This window comes from Nerophis lumbriciformis, linkage group LG21 (genome assembly GCF_033978685.3).
Source record: "Nerophis lumbriciformis linkage group LG21, RoL_Nlum_v2.1, whole genome shotgun sequence".
In the NCBI taxonomy this organism is placed as follows: Eukaryota; Metazoa; Chordata; class Actinopteri; order Syngnathiformes; family Syngnathidae; genus Nerophis; species Nerophis lumbriciformis.
In genome coordinates, this window is record NC_084568.2 from 12,408,468 (window position 1) to 12,425,397 (window position 16,930).

Genomic DNA, 16,930 nt, shown 5'->3' on the forward strand with positions numbered 1-16,930 from the left:
ATTTGCAAACGTGCGTGTGTACTAATTTATGTGTCAGTAAATCAATCCGAGGGTGTGTATTCAGATCCGCGTACGTGTGTTTGGCGCACCACGCTATTATTGTGAAGGGGGAAGTGTGCTGCGTCGTGTTCTCGGCTTGACGAGTAAAGAGGCAACTTGAGGCTGTTAAACTAAAAAAATCAAAAAAAGAGGGCGCCTCTAAAGTTGCGACTGCTGTTTGTACATTGATGTTACATCGATGATGTCGTTAACAACAACTCAAGCAGATGAGATGTGTTGTGGGTGTGTGAATTGTTCTTGCTAGCTTTAGCTTCGTAGTTGAGTCGCTGTTTCAAGTGACCGTCTCGACATTGTTTAGTTCAGGACGTGTTTCGGGGATGAATTCCCGTACACATTATTTTCCCAAACAAATGTTCTTTCTCCTCAGAATGACAACATTTCCCTTACATTTATGTCAATTTCCCTGGTATTATTTAGCATTTATCAGCGGATTCTGTTTTATTGGCAAATTATGTGACTCTGTCCACGGTGACCACGACGCGGAAATCATATGCCTTACTTATTTTGTTGAGTTTGTGATTATTAATTAGTGATGTGTCATATAAAAAGTAGTATCCTTGATGAGATCCCAAATTTCTAGTAGACATTGTCTTTTTTTTTCACTCATACACTCACTCCCCCGTTTCATCGTCACATGCACTTTGCGCGGCCCATTCATTGTTTTTTTCAATTCATATATTTTCATGATCGTGAGAAACCATAATCGAAATCAAAATTTGAATAATTGTCCAGCCCTATATTGTTGTAATGTATGGCACTTTGAGACAAGAATTTGTTGGTTGACAGTCTAAAAGTAACATGTCTTCCTGCACTTCTTATTTTCAAACTTTTAGGCATTTTTATGTGTAATATATAAAAAGCGCAAATGGAATCGCAATTTTGGAGAGAAAAATTGCAATTACGATTTTTTTCTCAAAATCGTGCAGCCCCTATTTCCTTAAAAGGGTGATACACATTTATTCCACATGTATTACACTACATAACATGTAATGGTGGTTCTCTGGTGAAAAGTTTGCATAGATTGTTTTACAGATTTATCTTGGATACAATTTGTACATTAAGGATGCCAAAAGCCATTATCTGCTCAGCTAATTTAACAATACTCAGTGGCCTAGTGGTTAGAGTGTCCGCCCTGAGATCGGTAGGTTGTGAGTTCAAACCCCGGCCGAGTCATACCAAAGACTATAAAAATGGGACCCATTGGCACTCAGCATTAAGGGTTGGAATTGGGGGTTAAATCACCAAAAATGATTCCCAGGCGCGGCCAGCGCTGCTGCCCACTGCTCCCCTCACCTCCCAGGGGGTGATCAAGGATGATGGGTCAAATGCAGAGAATAATTTCGCCACACCTAGTGTGTGTGTGACAATCATTGGTACTTTAACTTTAATAACATCCAATAAAAACTAATGTAATGTCATATCTTATTAATGAACTCATTGTATGTTTGCCAATAAAAAACAAACTGGCCCGCGGGGCGCACTTCAGACGCCCCATTATAGCCCAACTGTATGCATGGTAAATATATGTGTTGTGAGCCACACACAGACTCCAGGCGATCATCTTCTTACTTTACTGTACGGCTGGCTGCAGACAATCTTCACCCGGTCCCACTTCTCCTGCGCCGTGCTCTTCTGCAGCTGGCTGGGCCCAAAGAAGCGCACCCTGTTCATGTTGGTGCCGTTACGGCTCTCTGTTGGCGACATGAAGGACGACGTGACCAGCAACACCTGAAAGATGGACGCCGAGGTTTTATGAGGGGGGGGGGGAGAAACGACCCGTGAGAACCATTAGAGCAGCAGTGATGCGGTTAGGCTTTTTACCTCATAGTCCTGCTCTCGGACGGAGGAGGAATTTCCCACCAGCACCTCAACGAAAGCCGAGCCTTCATTTCCGATGTCGATGCTGTGCACCTGTTCCTCCTTCTCCAACTTAAGACAGAGCACAATTATTGGGGTCAGACATTATATTATAAATATACAGTGTTGGCGTTAACGCACTTTTTGTGTATTTTTACTCAGAAAGGACGCGCAATTCCAGAAGCCCGCACAGATTTCTTTATTTTTCTTTACTGGCCGGTTTGCTTTTTTTTTTTTTATTTGATCGATTATCGCTTTCCGTCTGTGTTTTGTTTTGTTTATATTTGCCGGATCAAATTTCCGTCCCCGTTCATTGCGTTTTCATTGGACGTAAATGTTGATTCGCCGAACGTTTTATCAATGACAAATACTGCCTCAGTTTGCACTCGGACAACTTTACCGTGAGGGGCTGTCAAAAAAAAAGATTCATGGTAAACACTAAGGTGAGTGTAAAGTCAACCTTTTTAACTTCATCCTGAGCCATGTCTCCAGTAAATTAGTTGTTTTAGTCTTTGTGAGTTAATGGAAACTTCACTTTTATCTCCCGCTGAAGCGACATCGTTCAAGGATGGATACAGGCTAGCTGTTAGCTTCAAACTAACCAGCACTAGACCACACTCCTCCACCCCAAAAACATACTTTGTAAGTCAACAAACGGGGCGAATATGTGCCTTTTGAAGTGTTGATGTGCGAGGAGTGTTCAAAAGGAGTTTATTGGAGAAGTGGCTGACAAGTTAGCAAGTGTCGCTCGCATCGCTGACAGTGACGTCATCACCGTCATTGTTTACTGAAGCAGAGATGCTGATTGTGCGTTATGATAAACATGCATGCGTCATCAGGCTCTGCTTTTTATCGATAGACTTATCAGATTTTGTTTTTTATTATCTATAGCAGGGGTGTCAAAAGTGTGGCCCGGAGGCCATTTGCGAACCGCAGCTAATGTTTTAAAGGCCCCCGGCACATTCTAAAAATACTATTAAAATAAACAAAAACATAAAAGTGCAATAAAAAAGCTTACAGGTGAAATGTAATTTAGAAAAAGTTGCAATGTTGACTAATAAAACAAAGCTCTTTTTTTTTTTTTTTTAACTGTCATTGCTCAAAACATAATATTGAATCAAAACCAATGTTTTTATGAATTATTGACCTATCCAAGGCTCCGATTACTTCACATTAAGGCTGAAACGACGCGTCGACGTAGTCGACGTCATCGGTTACGTAAATACGTCGACGCCATTTTTGTGCGTCGATGCGTCGCATATTTACGTCACACTACTGTCATGGCGGATCGCAAAGCAGACGGTGCGAGCGAGGGGGAAAAAGCACGCCAAAAGTCATCAAAAGTGTGGGAGTATTTCACTAAACGGCCTAATAATGTTGTTGTATGCACACTGTGTCGAGCGGAAATGGCCTATCATAGCAGCACAACGGCTATGAACGAACATTTGAAAAGAAAACCGACATCGTTCTTGCCATCACCATCAACTAGTCAATCGTCCGCGTGAGTACCGTATTTTCCGCACTATAAGGCGCATCGGATTATAAGGCGCACCTTCAATGAATGGCATATTTCAAAACTTTGTTCATATATAAGGCGCACCGGATTATAAGGCGCACCTATGTCAACAAAACAGTCAGATAGGTCAGTCAAACTTTATTAATAGATAACAAACCAGCGTTCTGACAACTCCGTTCACTCCCAAAATGAATAAACAGCTGATTTACTCGTGTTACGTAAATCAAACGTGCAATCACAATATAGTAACACGTGAAATAGTGCAGAGCAATAACAATATATCAATAACTCAACGTTGCTCAAACGTTAATGTCACACAACACAACACACTACCGTATTTTCCGCACTATAAGGCGCACCGGATTATTAGCCGCACCTTCTATGAATTACATATTTCATAATTTTGTCCACCAATAAGCCGCCCCGGACTAAAAGCCGCGCCTACGCTGCGCTAAAGTGAATGTCAAAAAAACGCTGCGCTAAAGTGAATGTCAAAAAAACAGTCAGATAGTTCAGTCAAACTTTAATAATATATTGAAAACCAGCGTTCTAACAACTCTGTCCCAAAATGTACAAATGTGCAATCACAAACATAGTAAAATTCAAAATGGTGTAGAGCAATAGCAACATACCGGTAATGTTGCTCGAACGTTAATGTCACAACACACAACACACAAAATAAACATAGCGCTCACTTTCTGAAGTTATTCTTCATTCGTACCGGTAAATCCTTCGAATTCTTCGTCTTCGGTGTCCGAATTGAAAAGTTGCGCTAGCGTGGCTTCCAAAATGGCGGGCTCCGTCTCTTCGAAATCATCGGATTCAGTGTCGCTGTTGTTGTGCAGCAGTTCTGTGAATCCTGCCTTCCGGAAAGCTCGGACCACAGTTGTGACAGAAATATCTGCCCAGGCATTTACAATCCACTGGCAGATGTTGGCGTATGTTGTCCGGCGTTGTCTGCCCGTCTTAGTGAAGGTGTGTTCGCCTTCGGTCATCCATTTTTCCCACGCAGTTCGCAGTCGTGATTTGAATGCCCTGTTGACACCAATATCCAGCGGTTGGAGTTCTTTGGTTAATCCACCCGGAATGACGGCGAGTGTTGTATTTGTGTGCTTCACTTGTTTTTTGACACCATCTGTGATGTGGGCGCGCATAGAGTCATATATCAACATGGACGGAGCAGCGTGAAAAAAGCCACCCGGCCGCTTCGCATAAACTTCCCTTAACCACTCGCTCATCTTTTCTTCATCCATCCATCCCTTCGAGTTAGCTTTTATGATGACGCCGGCTGGAAAGGTCTCTTTTGGCAAGGTCTTCCTTTTGAATATCACCATGAGTGGAAGTTAGCATGGCAAGCTAGAACCACAGTGAAGGATGACTTCTCATTCCCTGTGGAGCGAATATTCACCGTACGTGCTCCCGTTCCACAGTGCGGTTCAGTTGCTGTGAAATACGGTAGTAATCCGTGTGCGGATGGAGAGATTGCGTCTTTTTATGACCCGGATCGTTTAGTAGGAGCCATTTTGTGGTCTTTACAGATGTAAACAGGAAATGAAACGTACGGTGATATCCGCGCGTTTTTTCTTCTTCTTCCGGGGGCGGGTGAAGCGCTTCCTGTTCTATGGGGGCGGGTGAAGCGCTTCCTGTTCTATGGGGGCGGGTGCTTTCCTTGGCGGTTGCTTGCGTAGAAGAAGAAGCGCTTCCTGTTCTACCGGGAAAAAAGATGGCGGCTGTTTACCGAAGTTGCGAGACCGAAACTTTATGAAAATGAATCGTAATAAAGCGCACCGGGTTATTAGGCGCACTGTCAGCTTTTGAGAAAAATTGTGGTTTTTAGGTGCGCCTTATAGTGCGGAAAATACGGTAAATAAAAATGTAAAGCTCACTTTATGAAGTTATAGCTCATTCACAAATCCCTCGAATTCTTCCTCTTCAGTGTCCGAATTAAACAGTTGAGCGAATACGGCATCCAACATGGCCGGCTCCGTCTCGTCGAAGTCGTCATTAATGGAGTCAGTGTCGTTGCCGTTTATTAGTTCAGTGACAATTCCTGCCTTCCTGAAAGCTCGGACCACAGATGAGACTGAATCAGCCCAGGCATTTACGATCCACTGGCAGATAGTGGCGTATGTCGTCTGGCGCTGTCTCCCTGTCTTGGTGAACGTCACGTGTGTTCGTCTTCTGTCATCCACTGTTCCCACGCAGTTAGCAGTCTAGCTTCGAATGCCCTGTTGACACCAATATCTAGCGGCTGGAGGTCTTTTGTCAATCCACCCGGAATGACGGCGAGTATTGAATTAAGCGCGTAAGCGTGTCTCTTAATGCGATGTTATGAGCTAGCAAATATAACAACTACACTACCCAGCATGCAACGATAGTGACGAGCATGCGCGGTAGCCCTGAGAAGCGTTGTTGTATGCTGGCAGTTAGAATGTGGTTATGAGCACGCTGTGAGTAAACGTTGAGAACTCAGTTAACACGCCTCGTCTGCATTATTTATAATTAGACAGACAACACACTTAATAGGAGCCATTTTGGGGTCTTTACATAAACACACAAATGGAAATGAAACGTCACATATCCCAGCATGCACCGCGCGCTTCTTCTTCTTCTACGGGGAAAAAAGATGGCGGCTGTTTACCGTAGTTGCGAGACCGAAACTTTATGAAAATTAATATTAATATTAACCCATATATAAGGCGCACCGGATTATAAGGCGCACTGTCAGCTTTTGAGAAAATTTGTGGTTTTTAGGTGCGCCTTATAGTGCGGAAAATACGGTATACGTTGTCATCATTACACAAAAACATGAATGTGTCATTTGTATCTGCGTTGTAAATTCATAAACTAAAGCACCGTTTCGCTCTGAGAGGTGCGTTTGGCGTGCAGTGTTTACAAAGACGCGCTCCTCTTTAACGCTGTGGAGAGGCGGGGCCGGCGAGCGAGCGGCGAGGTGGGGCGCGCCGGGAGCGACGCCGCAATCGTGCCCAGGTGCGCGATCCGCGCACCTGGGCACGATCATCCAATCTCCTCTCGCTGAAGAAAAGGGGAGCAGCAGAGAGAAAGGGAAGAGAGACTGGAAGGAGTCAGAGTGAAGCTGACGTGGAGCGAGAGAGGAGGAGAGACAGAGACAGGGGACAACGAGCGAGCGAGGAAGAGGAGCTGAAAAGCGAGGAAAGAAAGAGAAAAGAGTTGGAAGAGAAAATACTTTGTGTAAAATTAAAAGATTGTAAACCTGGCAAAGCCGTCTGGCGTTCAGTCTGTCGGTCCTGAAAGAACCCCACGGCACAAGACGTGTCACAAACGCTAACGTTAATTAGTTGTGCAAATACCTTTTACAACATTAACGGTTACATATACTATGTACAAACCAACAATTAACTTTCACTTTCATCATATTATCATTGTTGTGTTATTAAGCAAAATAAGCAATACTTTTACTTTTGTTGAAATGTTTGCACTGTTACAGAATATTTTGTTTTGCACTTTTTTGTATTGGATGTTTATTTTTATTTTTGCACATTTTAGCAAATAAGCAATACTTTTACTTTTGTTGAAATGTTTACATTGTTACAGATTATTTTCGTTTTGCACTTTTTTGTATTGGATGTTTATCTTTATTTTTGGACATTTTAAAGCAAAATAAGCAATACCGGTACTTTTACTTTTGAAATGCTTATACTATTGCAGAATATTAAGATTTGCACTGGATGTTTACTTTTATATTTGCACATTAAAAAGCAAATAAGCTACTTTTAATTTTGTTAAATGTTAAAAGTTTTAAATGTTTACATTGTTACAGAATATTTTGTCATGTTGTTGTCAATGTTGACTGAGTGGCCATACTTTTTTTTTTTGGTAAATAAAAGCCATGCCTTTTGAAAAAACTGGCCTACATTTATTTTTTCATCTTCATTTTAAATAAAAAAAATAATCGGTAAAAGGAAAAATAATCTATAGATTAATCGAAAAAAATAATCTATAGATTAACCGATTAATCGAAAAAATAATCTATAGATTAATCGATAGAAAAATAATCGTTAGCTGCAGCCTTACTTCACATAAATATTCCACTTTGAAAAATATTCCTTGTGAAAGATTTTGCATTGACAAAAAGGGAAGAAAACAAACAAACAAAAAAACAACAACCACAACAAAAAACTTAGAAATGACGGATAGATTTGAAGTTGACTTAGACTCTAGAGATTTAAGCGTCAAATAAATAATGTATGTATACCCTGGCACACCATTATCATCATTTCATGACCGAAGAAAAAAACCTCTTACACTTTTATACTGAAATAAATACACCTACAACGTATTAAATACAAATATAGAAAAAACTACCGGCAGCGGTAAAGTTTACATCCATAAAGGAAAGAAGAAAGTGAATGAATGTTCATAACTGAATACATTTACATATGCATAAAAATTTGTTTTCTTTTGTATTATTTTTGTAATAAATTAAGTAACATTTATGACAACCTTTTTCCAAAACACAATATAGAATGTGAGATATAACAGGTTAATGCATACAAGTATGTATGCATTATCACACATACCTACTAATACTCTACCTAGTGGTTAGAGTGTCCGCCCTGAGATCGGTAGGTTGTGAGTTCAAACCCCGGCCGAGTCATACCAAAGACTGTAAAAATGGGACCCATTACCTCCCTGCTTGGCACTCAGCATCAAGTGTTGGAATTGGGGGTTAAATCACCAAAATGATTCCCGGGCGCGGCCGCCGCTGCTTCCCACTGCTCCCCTCACCTCCCTGAACAAGGGGATGGGTCAAATGCAGAGGACAAATTTCACCACACCTAGTGTGTGTGTGACATTCATTGGTACTTTAACTTTAACTTATCATTTGTTTTCAAAATGGTTACAAAAAAGTGGGACCCCCAAAAACCTACTTTGGAACCCCATTTTTATGACTTGATGGGGTCCCTGGGACCCCATTTTGAAAATTCTTAGCGCCAACACTGTACGTACGTGCGTGCGTGCATACATACATACATACATACATACATATGTATATATACACACACACATATATACATATATATATATATATATATATATATATATATATATATATATATATATATATATATATATATATATATATACATATATATATACACATACATATATATATATATATATACATACACATACATATATATACAGTGGGGCAAAAAAGTATTTAGTCAGCCACCGATTGTGCAAGTTCTCCCACTTAAAATGATGACAGAGGTCTGTAATTTTCATCATAGGTACACTTAAACTGTGAGAGACAGAATATGAAAACAAAATCCAGGAATTCACATTGTAGGATTTTTAAAGAATTTATTTTTAAATTATGGTGGAAAATAAGTATTTGGTCAATAACAAAAATTCAACTCAAAACTTTGTAATATAACCTTTGTTGGCAATAACAGAGGTCAAACGATTACCGTATTTTCCGCACTATTAGCCGCACCTAAAAACCACAAATTTACTCAAAAGCTGACAGTGCGGCTTATAACCCGGTGCGCTTTATATATGGATTAATATTAAGATTCATTTTCATAAAGTTTCGGTCTCGCAACTACGGTAAACAGCCGCCATCTTTTTTCCCCGTAGAAGAGGAAGTGCTTCTTCTTCTACGCAAGCAACCGCCAAGGTAAGCACCCGCCCCCATAGAACAGGAAGCGCTTCTTCTTCTACTGTAAGCAACCACCCGCCCCGGTAGAAGAAGAAGAAGCGCGCGGATATTACGTTTCATTTCCTTTGTGTGTTTACATCTGTAAAGACCACAAAATGGCTCCTACTAAGCGACAGGTTTCCGGTTCATGAAAAGACGCAATCTCTCCATCCGCACACGGACTACTATTTCACAGCAACTGCCTAAAGACTTTCAAGAAAAGCTGGCTACTTTCCGTGCATATTGTAAAAACAAGATAGCTGAAAAAAAGATCCGGCCAGAGAACATTATCAACATGGACGAGGTTCCACTGACTTTTGATATTCCTGTGAACCGCACTGTGGATACAACGGGAGCACGTACGGTGAATATTCGCACCACAGGGAATGAGAAGTCATCCTTCACTGTGGTTCTAGCTTGCCATGCTAATGGCCAGAAACTTCCACCCATGGTGATATTCAAAAGGAAGACCTTGCCAAAAGAGACCTTTCCAGCCGGCGTCATCATAAAAGCTAACTCGAAGGGATGGATGGATGAAGAAAAGATGAGCGAGTGGTTAAGGTAAGTTTACGCGAAGAGGCCGGGTGGCTTTTTTCACGCAGCTCCGTCCATGTTGATATACGACTCCATGCGCGCCCACATCACGTTTTTAATATATTATTAAAGTTTGACTGACCTATCCGACTGTTTTTTTGACATTCCTTTAGCGCAGTTAGATGCGGCTTATAACACGGGGCGGCTTATAGGTGGACAAAGTTTTGAAATATGCCGTTCATTGAAGGCGCGGCTTTTAACCCAGGGCGGCTTATGGTGCGGAAAATACGGTACTATAGGTCTTTACCAGGTTTGCACACACAGTAACTGGTATTTTGGCCCATTCCTCCATGTAGATCTTCTCAAGAGCAGTGATGTTTTGGGGCTGTCGCCGAGCAACACGGACTTTCAACTCCCTCCACAGATTTTCTTTGGGGTTGAGGTCTGGAGACTGGCTAGGCCACTAAAGGACTTTCAAATGCTTCTTACGGAGCCACTCCTTCGTTGCCCGGGCGGTGTGTTTGGGATCATTGTCATGCTGGAAGACCCAGCCACGTTTCATCTTCAAAGCTCTCACTGATGGAAGGAGGTTTTGGCTCAAAATCAAACGATACATGGCCCCGTTCATTCTTTCCTTAACACGGATCAGTCGGCCTGTCCCCTTAGCAGAAAAACAGCCCCAAAGCATGATGTTTCCACCCCCATGCTTCACAGTAGGTATGGTGTTCTTGGGATGCAACTCAGTATTCTTCTTCCTCCAAACACGACGAGTTGAGTTTATACCAAAAAGTTCTATTTTGGTTTCATCTGACCACATGACATTCTCCCAATCCTCTGCTGTATCATCCATGTGCTCTCTGGCGAACTTCAGACGGGCCTGGACATGCACTGGTTTAAGCAGGGGGACACGTCTGGCACTGCAGGATTTGATTCCCTGTCGGCGTAGTGTGTTACTGATGGTAACCTTTGTTACTTTGGTCCCAGCTCTCTGCAGGTCATTTACCAGGTACCCCCGTGTGGTTCAGGGATTTTTGCTCACCGTTCTCATGATCATTTTGACCCCACGGGATGAGATCTTGCGTGGAGCCCCAGATTGAGGGAGATTATCAGTGGTCTTGTATGTCTTCCATTTTCTGATAATTGCTCCCACAGTTGATTTTTTCACACCAAGCTGCTTGCCTATTGTAGATTCACTCTTCACAGTCTGGTGCAGGTCTACAATTCTTCTCCTGGTGTCCTTCGACAGCTCTTTGGTCTTGGCCATAGTGGAGTTTGGAGTCTGACTGTTTGAGGCTGTGGACAGGTGTCTTTTAGACAGATAACGAGTTCAAACAGGTGCCATTAATACAGGTAACGAGTGGAAGACAGAAGAGCTTCTTAAAGAAGAAGTTACAGGTCTGTGAGAGCCAGAGATCTTCCTTGTTTGAAGTGACCAAATACTTATTTTCCACCATAATTTACAAATAAATTCTTTAAAATTCCTACAATGTGAATTCCTGGATTTTTTTTCACATTCTGTCTCTCACAGTTTAAGTGTACCTATGATGAAAATTACAGACCTCTGTCATCATTTTAAGTGGGAGAACTTGCACAATCGGTGGCTGACTAAATACTTTTTTGCCCCACTGTATATATATATATATATATATATATATATATATATATATATATATATATATATATATATAGCGCACTGCTGTGTTTAAACGGAGACAGGTGTGGACAATATTGGAGACAGACGCTCTTGTTCCCACACTAAAAGTATAAAGGGAAGGAGAAAACTATTTGATGTTGTTTTTATTTTCTCAGTGCAGCGTTCATCAGCTGCTGTGACTGAGCGTTAATGAGGTGAGGAATCATGCAGCAGGCGATGTGTCGTGAACGTTGTCACAACTTGTTTATAAAGTCCTTACTTTGTTGACCGGGATGTTCACTCCTTTATTTAATTGCTAACTGTATCAGTGTTCAAAAAACATCAATACTAGCTAAAATGTTTTTGTCATGTCATCGAATTGAACGCAGGCAGTGAAGATTGTGTATTCGATGTGAGTTCAGTTTGGACACTCCTGAATTAAAGTAACAAAAGTATCGATATTTTAAATTGAGAATCGACATTACAGCATAAAGATCTGGGGCCGTATTTATCAAGCGTCTTAGAATTACTCCTAAGAAGTCTGCTAAGAGTTGACTTATGAGTAAAGAAATTCTTCGCTGAAAGCTGCACTTAAAAATTACTTATCAAGCGTCTTACCCACACTTTCAGCGAAGTGTAGGACTGAATCTTAAGTGTCACACTCAGAGCTGAATTACGACATTACTATGTGCCGTAAACGGAATATTAGGTGACGTCATTTCTGTGTCCATAGAAATGACCAATCACGGAAGGGAATCCCTTGTCTAAGAATAAAGAAATATCTTAGAAATATTTAAGTGGACAATGGGAGTGTATATTTTGACATTAAACTACAAAATAATACAAAACAAACAAACAATATTGGCAATGAATCAAAAATAAATGTTTCCTTTTCTTTCCAATTCATTTTCCCAGTGGCGAGATATCGAAGCATTGTGATGACCTTTAGTTCTGCTGTGAAAGCTCTGCTGCGTGATGTTGCTGATGAGATGACGCCCCTTATTATTAAATCTGTGACAAAAATAATACCCGCTCTGTCTAAACGATACCGTTTGATCAGCTGCTCGTCATCAAACAAAGCCAGGACATCCTTCCGCTCCCTGAACGTTCGCGCACGTCTCTCTCGCCTCAGTGCCATCCCCCGCTGGCAACTCCTAACCACTTAGGACACCTCTGAAGGTCTCTTAAATATCGTGGAGAGTAGGAGTGATTCTTAGACTTAAGAAAGTTGATGAATAGCTTTTATTCTTAAGTTTGAGAGTAGGACTAAATTTCGCAAATTCTCAGGACTTAAAGGGGAACATTATCACCAGACCTATGTCCATCCATCCATTTTCTACCGCTTATTCCCTTTGGGGTCGCGGGGGGCGCTGGAGCCTGTCTCAGCTACAATCGGGCGGAAGGCGGGGTACACCCTGGACAAGTCGCCACCTCATCGCAGACCAGACCTATGTAAGCGTCAATATATACCTTGATGTTGCAGAAAAAAGACCATATATTTTTTTAACCGATTTCCGAACTCTAAATGGGTGAATTTTGGCGAATGAAATATTCGCTCTCGGAGCGATGACGTCACAATGTGACGTCGCATCGGGAAGCAATCCGCCATTTTCTCAAACACCGGGTCAAAACAGCTCTGTTATTTTCCGTTTTTTCTATTGTTTTCCGTACCTTGGAGACATCATGCCTCGTCGGTGTGTTGTCGGAGGGTGTAACAACACGAACAGGGACGGATTCAAGTTGCACCAGTGGCCCAAAGATGCGAAAGTGGCAAGAAATTGGACGTTTGTTCCGCACACTTTACCGACGAAAGCTATGCTACGACAGAGATGGCAAGAATGTGTGGATAACCTGCGACACTCAAAGCAGATGCATTTCCAACGATAAAGTCAAAGAAATCTGCCGCCAGACCCCCATTGAATCTGCCGGAGTGTGTGAGAAATTCAGGGACAAAGGGCCTCGCTAGCACGGCAAGCAATGGCGGCAGTTTGTTCCCGCAGACGAGCGAGCTAAACCCCCCTGGATGTCTTGGCTCACACCGTCCCAAGCTGATCAAGAGAAGAATATCGACCCTAGCTTCCCTGGCCTGCTGACATGAGGGTATGTCTGCAGAATATATTAATTGATGAAAATTGGGCTGTCTGCACTCTCAAAATGCATGTTGTTGCCAAATGTATTTCATATGCTGTAAACCTACTTCATAGTTGTTAGTTTCCTTTAATGCCAAACAAACACATACCAATCGTTGGTTAGAAGGCGATCGCCGAATTCGTCCTCGCTTTCTCCCGTGTCGCTGGCTGTCGTGTCGTTTCCGTCGGTTTCGCTTGCATATGGTTCAAACCGATATGGCTCAATAGCTTCAGTTTCTTCTTCAATTTCGTTTTCGCTACCTGCCTCCACACTACAACCATCCGTTTCAATACATCCGTAATCTGTTGAATCGCTTAAGCCGCTGAAATCCGAGTCTGAATCCGAGCTAATGTCGCTATAGCTTGCTGTTCTTTCCGCCATGTTTGTTTGTGTTGGCTTCACTATGTGACGTCACAGGAAAATGGACGGGTGGTTAAAATCAGGCACTTTGAAGCTTTTTTTAGGGATATTGCGTGATGGGTAAAATTTTTTAAAAAACTTTGAAAAATATAATAAGCCACTGGGAACTGATTTTTAATGGTTTTAACAATTCTGAAATTGTGATAATGTTCCCCTTTAAGTGTAAAATGGCACTCTAAGACGCTTGATAAATAAGGCCCCGACGCTTGATAAATACGGCCCCTGGTATCGGCAGTATCAATATTTCAGTATTGATTTGCACATCACTATTGTAAGTCATAGCCAAAATCCACTCTAGGCAATGCAGCATGTCAATATGTGAATTAGTGTGAATTATATTTATATAGCGCTTTTCTCAAGTGACTCAAAGCGCTTTACACAGTGAAACCCAATATCTAAGTTACATTTAAACCAGTGTGGGTGGCACTGGGAGCAGGTGATTGATTGATTGAGACTTTTATTAGTAGATTGCACAGTACAGTACATATTCCGTACAATTGACCACTAAATGGTAACACCCAAATACGTTTTTCAACTTGTTTAAGTCGGGGTCCACGTTAATCAATTCATGGTAAATATATAATTGTAGATGACTGAAGTGCTGATATCAACCAAACCTAACCCCCCGTCCAAACCCCCTCCACATCCCCCCTGACTGTAAATAATGTAAATAATTCAATGTATATACTCTGATGATTAACTTGTGTGATGACTGTATTATGCTGATAGTATATATTTGTACCATGAATTGATTAACGTGGACCCCGACTTAAACAAGTTGAAAAACTTATTCGGGTGTTACCATTTAGTGGTCAATTGTACGGAATATGTACTGTACTGTGTAAATCTACTAATAAAAGTTTCAATCAAAATTCAATCACCCAAAAAAGAGAGGCGTGTGCACCTGCAGGATGACTGAAGTTTGCTTCTCTCCGGCTCTGGCCGCTTTCCACTTCCTGTAGGTGTCGGAGCTCAGCAAGTTGTCTGCTTTGTGCGTCTGCAAGGAGGACAAACAGCAAACATTTGAAATGTGTGTTTTTTTCACCTCCATCAGTGTACGTCTTCTTAACTTACATTGTCCTCGCTGCTGCACGACACCACGTGCTGCACTTTGATTTCGGGCATTTTTGACGCCTTTTAATTAGCCCGTGCGTGTGTGTAGTTATGAAGACTGTTTTCTAAAGTTGAAAAAGTTAGCGTGACTCGCCGGCACGAAAATAGTATTTGGCATGAAAAATAGTATTTGGACTGCAACAAATGGATCGGCTAGCGAGTTAGCATGCTAGCAAAACAACAAGGAGAGTTTACTTTTTAGCTAATAAACCAAAATACTCCCAAGTGACGTAAATTCTAAAACCACTATTCTCTTAGTAAACATCTGCTTACTCCTTCTTCAATCGCAGTAATTACTGCAGATTATAAATATATAGTTTTTATATTGCACGTATAATGTCCAATTCTTTTTCCCACCCAAAACCACTCTGTGAGGTTGTCACCACACTTCTGGTATGTTCATCCAATCAGAAGGAGCATCGTCTTCTTCTATTTTTTTTCTTCCAGTAGGCGTATTGCTGCCCTCCACAGGTCTTTAGCGGCATGTCATCATCGCCTCACATTTAGGCGTACGGCTAATCTATTTTTAGGAAGATACTGTACAGCCAATTCTGTAGTTTTGCTGATGTTTGTAGCTGAGTAAAGTGTCTTCACTTCCAGTTTCTGAGTTTTACATGCATAGTGGCGTATCGTGGCATAGAAAACTGTTTTCTTCTTCTGTCATTTATTTGCGGATTAGTATAGTAATTACTTCCACTGGCTGGTCAAACTGTGGTACTGCATGTGTTTGTTTATATTGAATGCCGAAAACATAATACTACAGAAAAATGCAATTAATGTTATATTATAAACTGATGCAAGTTTTAGTGTTGTGTTGATTTTTTTCAGTTTATAGTTTGACCACATGAATAATACTCCAGGGGTTCTTTGTTTTTGCTTGTTTTGATTACCTGTAGCAGGGGTCCCCAAACTATAGCCCGTTGTTGTTGTTGTTTTTTAAATCAAGCAAATCATATTGTTGATGTAGATACCCATATCTGCTGCACATATTTACTTTAACAAAAAGAAGTGTGGGATACTTCTCTTGTTGCCTTATTTGTATTTGACTTTTATTAAATGTTTATATATACATAAATAAATTAAAACATATATATGTACATACATACATATAAACATACATACATACATATATATGCATACATACATATATATGCATGCATACATATATATGTATATATTAGAGATGCGCGGTTTGCGGGCACAACCGCGGAGTCCGCAGATTATCCGCGGATCGGGCGGATGAAATTTAAAAAAATTAGATTTTATCCGCGGGTCGGGTCGGGTCGGGTGGTTGAAATAAAAAAAAAAAAAAGATTTTAAATAGATTCAGGCCGGTGGCAGTTAAACCAATTCGGAAATATATATAAATAGTTAAATGTTGTTACCCACATACGAAAAACGAGCAGGCACCTGCTGCATATGCCACAACAGAAGAAAAAAAAAAAAAGAGATGGACACTTTTACGGAGCGGAGAAGGGACGCCTCGCCGGGGTCCGGGACCGAGGCCCCTTCCCCCGAGAGGGCCCCACCGGGAGCCGTAGCTGAGGCGATCCGCGAGAAGGGCCCGACGCACGTCCAGGGTCACCACCGCGCCCACCGCACCGACACCCCGCCTCGTCCGCCTTTGCCGCGGCCGGCGTCACGCGCAGCAGGTAAGCAGCTTACCTGCCCGCCACCCCCGTGGCCGGGGGCTCGTAACAGGGGTCACTCCGCGCGCTCCGCCCGCGCAGCTTACCTGCCCGCCACCCCCATTGCCGGGGGCGCGTAACAGGGGTCACTCCGCGCGCAGTGCGCTCACGAAAGGGGTGGGGCTCACCCTGGTTGATATAGACAGCAGCTGGACGGTGGTCATGGAAGTCGGAACCCGCTAAGGAGTGTGTAACAACCCACCTGCCGAATCAACTAGCCCTGAAAATGGATGGCGCTTGAGCGTCGGGCTCATACGCGGCCGTCGCCGGCAGCGAGACGCGCTTGGAGGTGC

The 16,930-nt window shown here is 42.0% G+C and overlaps 1 protein-coding gene and 1 long non-coding RNA gene across 2 annotated transcripts in view; one reads left to right on the forward strand and one right to left on the reverse strand.

Moving 5' to 3' along the window:
- The window catches only part of xrcc1 (X-ray repair complementing defective repair in Chinese hamster cells 1), a 72,264-nt gene extending 56,781 nt beyond the window's left edge, over positions 1 to 15,483 (reverse strand). Inside the window, exons 1-4 of the mRNA XM_061983018.2 lie at positions 14,911 to 15,483; positions 14,741 to 14,833; positions 1,882 to 1,989; positions 1,630 to 1,788 (exon numbers count right to left, since the gene is read on the reverse strand). Of these exons, the coding sequence (XP_061839002.1) occupies positions 1,630 to 1,788; positions 1,882 to 1,989; positions 14,741 to 14,833; positions 14,911 to 14,961 (411 nt within the window). The 5' untranslated portion in view covers positions 14,962 to 15,483. The remainder of the gene's footprint in view (positions 1 to 1,629; positions 1,789 to 1,881; positions 1,990 to 14,740; positions 14,834 to 14,910) is intronic.
- LOC140679675 (uncharacterized) overlaps positions 1 to 16,930 on the forward strand; it is a 348,204-nt gene that overhangs the window by 217,166 nt on the left and 114,108 nt on the right. The gene's annotated exons all lie outside the window — the stretch shown is intronic.